General features: G+C 43.6%; 1 protein-coding gene across 1 annotated transcript; it reads right to left on the reverse strand.

Moving 5' to 3' along the window:
• Positions 1-141: 141 nt before the first annotated feature.
• Positions 142-5,680, reverse strand: LOC310877212 (retinoblastoma-like protein 2; the record flags this gene model as incomplete). The annotated part of the gene is made up of 6 exons (XM_083790991.1): positions 142-165; positions 1,005-1,169; positions 1,491-1,628; positions 2,754-2,857; positions 3,649-3,761; positions 5,607-5,680. 6 exons carry the CDS (start codon positions 5,678-5,680, stop codon positions 142-144), a joined length of 618 nt encoding a protein of 205 aa, XP_083647117.1.
• Between the last annotated feature and the right edge of the window lie 3,992 nt (positions 5,681-9,672).

The raw sequence follows: 9,672 nt of genomic DNA on the forward strand, positions 1-9,672 counted from the left end.
GAAAAATCGAAGAACGACTGACATTTTTTAGAATCTGATCTCAGGTCAGAATGGGTTAATCAGACCAGTGTGTGTCCAGTGGAAACCTCGTATGAATCTGATCTCAGGTCAGAATGGGTTAAAAGAGATTGAGAGTTTCCTTCATTGAGACAAAGAGTAGGAAAGCTGAGAGACAAACGGCATAAAGGAGACAGGAGTAAGTGTGAGACTGTACGAGGTCATGTTTATCCCATTCTGACCTGAGATCAGATTCATACGAGGTTTCCGCCGGACACACACTGGTCCGATGAACCCATTCTGACCTGAGATCAGATTCTAAAAAATGTCAGTCGGTCTTCGATTTTCCAAAAAATAGCAGACCTACAAGCTCATATCGCGCCACTCGGTGGCGCGATATGAGCTTGTAGATCTGCTATTTTTCAATAGCTAAAGCATAACATGATGCCGACACCAAAATGGGTGCCCGGTCAGAATGGGTTATACTGCAAAACTGACAGACACATATTTATTTATAAGTGACAGGTCGCTGTATGTCTGAGTGTGTGCAGAGATGTGTAGAGTAACGCCAATGAGGGGCAGCACTTGAGTTTTAAATACATTGTTTGTTTTCAATGAGAGTGGAACAAATATCAGCGATTTTAGGTTCGTGTGCAACATGACAACTGTTTTAAAGTATTGTACAGTAACAACTAAAGTCTCCTTAAAACGATCTAACATAGTGACTTAAGATCATTAAAGTTGGCTTGTTGCCTCATTCACTGAAGTGGCAGTATTTGCTCTTTCGAGACGTCAATATAATGATGGGCCCTGATTGGTTGGTGTCCCACAGGCCAGATCTGGCCCAGATGTGTCTGGTTTCCAGGCTAAATGATTGATAGTTAGGAACAAAGTGGTGTCTACGCACGCACGTGCACACGCACACGCACACGCACACGCACACGCACACGCACACACACACACACACACACGCACACACACACACACAACATGTGTCTGCTACCAACCTGTTGGCAGCCAGGGAGCGGGGCCTGGCTGTCGCTGATGCTCTGCCACAGGGGTGAGTCAGTGGTCCAGGCCAACACCTCCACAACCTGCTCCTCCACCACAGCCAGGTGTCTGACCACGGCGGCCGGCAGGCTCTCTTCAGCCCGCAGCAGCAGCTCTATCACCTGGAGGAACAATGCAGAGGTGCATGTATGAGTGCATGTTGATTTGAAAAGGATCCCCATGTATTGGCTCACAGAGTCGCTCATAATCCAGGACCCTGATGGTTCCTTGACCCTGAGGAACCCTTGGCATAAGTCTATCTCAGATCCCTAAAGCTAACTTCTAAATGTCTAATCGTAAACCTAACCCCTGACCTGAATTGTTTCCTAATTGTAAACATTATCTCTACATAATGGGACATGTGGTCCTCACAGCTACAGTATAGTGATACACACACACACACACACACACACACACACACACACACACACACACACACACACCCCGTAAAAGTGGTATGGAGGCAGGTTGAATAGGTGGAGGAGAGCAGGGAAGCCTCCTGGCAGGGACAGCTCATACAGAACCATCTCCAGGCAAGACGCCACCAGGGAACGTATGAACATCTCATTTCCCACAGTACCCTGGTAAACACACACACACACACACACACGGACGCACGCACACGCACGCAGCCACGCACACGCACACGCACACGCACACACACACAAACAATGAAACATAACAATTCCATTATTATTATTATTAACAATTTATTATTGCTGACCGCAAGCTTGAAACATGGTGCAAAGCGGAGCGTTTAGAGCTTGTAGCTTACTGTTCCAGTAGGAACAGTAGATCTGCTACTTTTTTTATTTGAATCCTGGAAGTAACAGTTTTGGTCTTTTGGACAATGAGGTTGGTTTATAAATATTTGACAAATGAGCCTGTGACACAGTGGAGGCAGATGCCCGCCCACCCTAGAGCCTGTGACACAGTGGAGGCAGATGCCCGCCCACCCTAGAGCCTGGGACACAGTGGAGGCAGATGCCCGCCCACCCTAGAGCCTGTGACACAGTGGAGGCAGATGCCCGCCCACCCTAGAGCCTGTGACACAGTGGAGGCAGATGCCCGCCCGCCCTAGAGCCTGTGACACAGTGGAGGCAGATGCCCGCCCACCCTAGAGCCTGTGACACAGTGGAGGCAGATGCCCGCCCACCCTAGAGCCTGTGACACAGTGGAGGCAGATGCCCGCCCACCCTAGAGCCTGGGTCTGGAGGGTCTGCCTGGACGCGTCTTCCAGTTAAGGGGGAGTTTTTACACTGTCACTAAATGACTTGCTTAGGGGTGATTCAATGTCGGGTCTCTGCTCTATGCAAAGTGTCTTCATGAGACAACTTGTTGTGAATTGCTACTTTAAAGGTATATTCAGTGATTTCACTCAAAAAACCTTAGGTTTCGTTTTTGGCTGTGGGACCCAGCCTTTCGTCCAATCAGGATAGAGAGTCAAAAACGAAACCTAAGGTTTTTTGACCCCCAGGGGTTAACTGGGGACAGGGAGGAACTCCTTATATGGCCAGCACACTATATAGTAGAGAGGATTATCACAACAATACAAACAAATAAGTGATATTTGAATTAAGTGAAATCACTGAATATACCTTTAATAAAAATGTAATTGAAATAGCTCGGGGTAGCTCCCCCAGTGGGCAGTAACTCGCAGTTCTAAGTGGTCACCATGAGAGGGCATCAATGAGTAAAAGACTCACCGAAATGTCATTGACTCCGAGTCTCTTCTTCTCATGAGTGACGGTTGCTTCCAAGACCCTGTAGAATAACACTTGAGTCTGATGGGAGATTCTCGCTGCCATCTCTGACAACAACAACAACAACAACAACAACAAACATATGGAAATAAAACATGGGATATGAAACATTTTAAATGTTGTTTAAAGGACAACTTTAGTTTTTTTCAACCAAGGTTCATGTTTTAGGTTGTTATTAGAGAAAGTAAAAGATGAGTGTTATTTATTTATTTTCATTTGCTGCTTTCTTTCGGATTTTAGCTGTTTTTGACAGGGGGGGCAGGGGCATTCGAGCATGGGGCTAAATATGTATTTTTTTACAAGATTTTACAGAATGTCTACTGAATGTGAAGGAGGCCTACTGGGGGGAAGCCACACTTTGTGTCATAGGCTCAATATGTCAGTTTGACACATTCAGTAGATCCCGTGATCTTTTGTGGCCAGATGTAATTTCTTTGGGTCTAGTAGGACTATAGTACCTTAATTTCCGGACTATAAGCCGCGGCTTTTTACCCATGATTTGAACCCTGCGGCTTATACAACGGTGCGGCTAATCTATGGATTTTTACAGCTAACGCAGAGCCATCTCAGGCTCTGAGCTAATGTAGCTGCGGCTTATAGTCCGGTGCGGCTTATAGTCCGGAAATTACGGTAAATACAATAAAAAAGAAGAAAATAAAATAAATAAATATTTAGCCCCATGCTCGAAAATCCGTTTTTGGTCCTTGAGGGGTTTCAGGGGGTCCCTAGCTATTAATAATAATGATTGGTAACTCTTGACAGTGTACAAGTGGTCCATTTGGTTCCACTTGTTCCACTTCTCAGAGTTGCTACAGGTTGAAACACGTGGTCTGCGTACCGTTTGTCCGGATGCTCCCATTCCCAGGCTCCTTGTGATGATGCTGCATAAACACATGCAGCATGTGTCTCAGTGTGGTCCAAACAGCCTCCGTTGAGTCTCTGGAACAGGCCCTGTACAGTATAAACATAAACACATGCAGCATGTGTCTCAGTATGGTCCAAACAGCCTCTGTTGAGTCTCTGGAACAGGCCCTGTACAGTATAAACATAAACACATGCAGCATGTGTCTCAGTGTGGTCCAAACAGCCTCTGTTGAGTCTCTGGAACAGACCTGTACAGTATAAACATAAACACATGCAGCATGTGTCTCAGTGTGGTCCAAACAGCCTCCGTTGAGTCTCTGGAACAGACCTGTACAGTATAAACATAAACACATGCAGCATGTGTCTCAGTGTGGTCCAAACAGCCTCTGTTGAGTCTCTGGAACAGGCCCTGTACAGTATAAACATAAACACATGCAGCATGTGTCTCAGTATGGTCCAAACAGCCTCCGTTGAGTCTCTGGAACAGGCCCTGTACAGTATAAACATAAACACATGCAGCATGTGTCTCAGTATGGTCCAAACAGCCTCCGTTGAGTCTCTGGAACAGGCCCTGTACAGTATAAACATAAACACATGCAGCATGTGTCTCAGTATGGTCCAAACAGCCTCCGTTGAGTCTCTGGAACAGACCTGTACAGTATAAACATAAACACATGCAGCATGTGTCTCAGTGTGGTCCAAACAGCCTCCGTTGAGTCTCTGGAACAGACCTGTACAGTATGGGGGGAAAGGTACATTCTTCACTTTCTTCGAGGTGTAATTTCAGAAAGAAAGGAACGGGGCGGCAAAAAATAAGTTACTGTACCATAGCCCCATTTCTAAAATAGCAAAAATAGTGGATCTACATACAAGCTCTAGCTCTAGCGATGAGAGCTTGTAGATCAAATAGCCTATTTTTACTATTTTGTTCAGGGGCGAAATCACAAAGATGTTGAAAGTGGTTAATAAATTGGCCCGGGCAGCTGGCATAACCATCTGGGCACCTTGGCTGGTAATCCCGTCTGGCAGTGTGCTGCAGGTTCGACTCCCGATCCTGACGGCCTTTGTGGCCTTTATATCTTAAAAAAAAGTGATACATAAATTAATGGTTAAAGGCTTGTCTAAATTATCATGCGTCACATGAAGATTTACGGGCATCGATTGCAATGAAATCAGATTAATCTGCTAAAAAAGAGTTGGGGGGAAAATATGCATGAAATAACTGAATATAAGGTTAAATGTGAACACTAGGGGAGTGCCAGTGGCAATCGCCATCCCCATATGACCCAAATGACACCCCTGTTCGACTACCTTTTTTGTTGACAAAAATATAACTTCAGTCAGACAACTCTAATTTATAATATATTTGTATTGAGCATAATTGAGCATAGATATATGAAGCATAGATTGGCATCAGGGCTCTGTCCTTCCCTGTATCATTTTAGTTTAAGTTATAAGCCAAATAGAATGACAGGGAATTAATTAAAACCCCCATGCAGGGGATCTAGAATCAGGGCCTACAGGTGGATGCTGGGGAGGCGGTGGGATTTAGAATCAGGGCCTACAGGTGGATGCTGGGGAGGCGGTGGGATCAGGGCCTACAGGTGGATGCTGGGGAGGCGGTGGGATTTAGAATCAGGGCCTACAGGTGGATGCTGGGGAGGCGGTGGGATTTGCAAAAACTTCCCGGAACGAACATGACCAGGACCCCCATGAATCACACCCGTGTGAAGTGAGGGGTGTATGATATATGAAATGTAAGATGACAACTGAATTTATGTGAAATGAAGATGTGTATTATGTACAGTAAAATGCAAAATAATTGCGATTATCTACAAAACAGAAAGACGATTATGTAATAATTGTTGTGAGAGGCCTATAGTCCCAGTATTAATCATATGAAGTCATACCAGCCTATAAAATAACACTAACCTGAACTCGCTAGCCAGAGTATCGCTGGGGCCGATCCGTTGCCCTCCCAGCATGCCCTGCAGCTGGGTTGCCATGGTGACCTCTCACTGCTGGGAGGGGGCGGTGAGGAGGAGGAGGAGGAGGAGGGACGTGCACCTGCACAAGGAACAGGAAACAATGGTGCATTAGGCCTATTTAAAGCCTCACACACAACAGGAAACAATGGTGCATTAGGCCTATTTAAAGCCTCACACACAACAGGAAACAATGGTGCATTAGGCCTATTTAAAGCCTCACACACAACAGGAAACAATGGTGCATTAGGCCTATTTAAAGCCTCACACACAACAGGAAACAATGGTGCATTAGGCCTATTTAAAGCCTCACACACAACAGGAAACAATGGTGCATTAGGCCAATTTAAAGCCTCACACACAACAGGAAACAATGGTGCATTAGGCCTATTTAAAGCCTCACACACAACAGGAAACAATGGTGCATTAGGCCTATTTAAAGCCTCACACACAACAGGAAACAATGGTGCATTAGGCCGATTTAAAGCCTCACACACAACAGGAAACAATGGTGCATTAGGCCTATTTAAAGCCTCACACACAACAGGAAACAATGGTGCATTAGGCCTATTTAAAGCCTCAGGAAACAGGAAACAATGGTGCATTAGGCCTATTTAAAGCCTCACACAACAGGAAACAATGGTGCATTAGGCCCATTTAAAGCCTCAGGAAACAGGAAACAATGGTGCATTAGGCCTATTTAAAGCCTCACACACAACAGGAAACAATGGTGCATTAGGCCTATTTAAAGCCTCACACACAACAGGAAACAATGGTGCATTAGGCCTATTTAAAGCCTCACACACAACAGGAAACAATGGTGCATTAGGCCTATTTAAAGCCTCACACACAACAGGAAACAATGGTGCATTAGGCCTATTTAAAGCCTCACACACAACAGGAAACAATGGTGCATTAGGCCTATTTAAAGCCTCACACACAACAGGAAACAATGGTGCATTAGGCCAATTTAAAGCCTCACACACAACAGGAAACAATGGTGCATTAGGCCAATTTAAAGCCTCACACACAACAGGAAACAATGGTGCATTAGGCCTATTTAAAGCCTCACACACAACAGGAAACAATGGTGCATTAGGCCAATTTAAAGCCTCACACACAACAGGAAACAATGGTGCATTAGGCCTATTTAAAGCCTCACACACAACAGGAAACAATGGTGCATTAGGCCAATTTAAAGCCTCACACACAACACTGGAACTATACAGTAAAACTGACCCTATTTGGGCAGAGGTTTACACTGGAGGAATGTCAAGTTCTCTCATAAACAGGTGCAAGTTTCTGAGCCGATATTTCACTCGACAATACACACCTTCCATATGGTTCAATACACACCTTCCATATGGTTCAATACACACCTTCCATATGGTTCAATACACACCTTCCATATGGTTACAATACACACCTTCCATATGGTTACAATACACACCTTCCATATGGTTACAATACACACCTTCCATATGGTTACAATACACACCTTCCATAAGGTTACATTATGGTTACAATACACACCTTCCATATGGTTACAATACACACCTTCCATAAGGTTACATTATGGTTACAATACACACCTTCCATATGGTTACAATACACACCTTCCATATGGTTACATTATGGTTACAATACACACCTTCCATATGGTTACATTATGGTTACAATACACACCTTCCATATGGTTACATTATGGTTACAATACACACCTTCCATATGGTTACATTATGGTTACAATACACACCTTCCATATGGTTACATTATGGTTACAATACACACCTTCCATATGGTTACATTATGGTTACAATACACACCTTCCATATGGTTACATTATGGTTACAATACACACCTTCCATATGGTTACATTATGGTTACAATACACACCTTCCATATGGTTACATTATGGTTACAATACACACCTTCCATATGGTTACATTATGGTTACAATACACACCTTCCATATGGTTACATTATGGTTACAATACACACCTTCCATATGGTTACATTATGGTTACAATACACACCTTCCATATGGTTACATTATGGTTACAATACACACCTTCCATATGGTTACATTATGGTTACAATACACACCTTCCATAAGGTTACATTATGGTTACAATACACACCTTCCATATGGTTACATTATGGTTACAATACACACCTTCCATATGGTTGCATGATCATCTTTGTTGGTGGAAACCTCATTATGTCCAAACAAAAGAATAGCCAAAGTACGGTAGCAGATCGACCCTTGTCGATCTGCATATCCATAGCGTGGCACGTAGCCGTAGATCTGCTACTATGGATGCTTCCGTGTGAAGCTCTAGTATGATGTTAAGAATATATGAGAACAAAATACAAAAAGTAAAAACATGGATATACTGTATTCTGTCCGACAGCAACAACCTCTATATAGTGCAGTTCCTTATGGTCAGCCAAATGAGTTTGTAGGCTTTAGACGGAGATTTTTAAAACTATATATTTTTGGAAACCTTATAGCCTAATGAATCAGAAAATGTTTGTTGCCATTTTTTTCGAGGTCGGTAAAGCGGCCATCTTGGAACTTTAAAAATGGCTACTTTCAAAAACGAATTTCTCAATATCTCGCCTACTAAATGACCTAAAATCAAGATTGCAGTGGTTAAATCTACATTTTTGGGGGCAAGGAATCCAATGGAGCCGACTACATTGTAAATGAGACATGTATGGGTGGGTATTTTGCATTTTTACATGATCAAATGGTATTATTCTGGTAATCTGGATATGTATATCTTCCAAACAATGGAATATTTCACAAACACTTTATCACATCTCTCAAAAGACAGGAGACAACTTGAATCAAGACAAAGGGACCTTTAATCAAGAACTTAACAAAAAAATCACACCTGTGTGAAGTGAGGGGCGCTCTTGTCATCGTACATCATCATGACGTAGTACACTATGACATCATCAGACACTATGACGTAAAATTCTCAATTCAGGACAAAGTTTGTGAACATACACTAAAAGCTGGACCTAGGAGGGGATATAGTGCCCCTCAAAAATCCAACATATCCCATAATATCTGTACATTGAACGTTCAATGAACTCTAACAAACATGTCCAACATAATATAATATAAATATAAAAAACATAACAAAATGTACAATCTCTCATTGTCTGTTGTTGTTGAAAAACACAGGCTGTTGAGTCTACATAAGCTAATCTCCATCATTTTCATTGTCATCACTGTCACTTGCATATGTGATATCACGACAGTCTTCCTCATTCTGGCAGTCAGAGCTACACTGACAGAGTTCTGTGCAGGGGAGCCCGACTGAATTGCACGAACATCTGTGTGAAGAGCAGTCTGCTTTACACTGACATCTGACCATCTCAATGATGGATTCTGGTGCAGGGAGGAGCTCAGTTGTGACTGGTTTCAGCTGGCCGTCCTTGTCCTTGTGGTAGCCGTTCTGTAGTGGGTCAAGGAACACTTGCTGAGCGATGTCAGCCTGACCCCACACGCTGGCCTGGATATGGGCCCTTAGGACATGCTGCTTGAGGGCACCAAGTGTGGGTGGAAGCTTCTCACTTTCTGCCATGTGTTTGCAGAAAAGATGCCACCTCAGTTCAGGGATATTGTCGATTTTGATCCCTTTCGGAGAGTATGCAGTGCAAACAAACGTCGCTAATCGAGAATGAAGATCCTCTGTCACTTTCCTAGTCTGTGAAAGCATTTGAAGAGCCTTAACGGCATGGTCATCTGCTTTTAGGTAGATGCTCAGCCAGGTAGCTTTGCCTATTCTAGAAAAGCGCCCTGTGTTGTCTGCTCCTGTAAATGCATGAAACGCTGGCAAAGCTTTTGCTCGATCTGCAACAAGAGCATTCCATATTGGCTTCACTTCCAAAATCCCAGATACCATGGAAACAGACGTATTTTGCAGCAGGATTTCATAATTTGCCACAACCAACACAAGTACATCTGTGTCCGGGGAGAAGAACATGAGCTGTGCACT

The sequence above is a fragment of the Protomyctophum parallelum genome (assembly GCF_964188405.1).
Source record: "Protomyctophum parallelum genome assembly, chromosome: 2".
Lineage (NCBI taxonomy): Eukaryota > Metazoa > Chordata > Actinopteri > Myctophiformes > Myctophidae > Protomyctophum > Protomyctophum parallelum.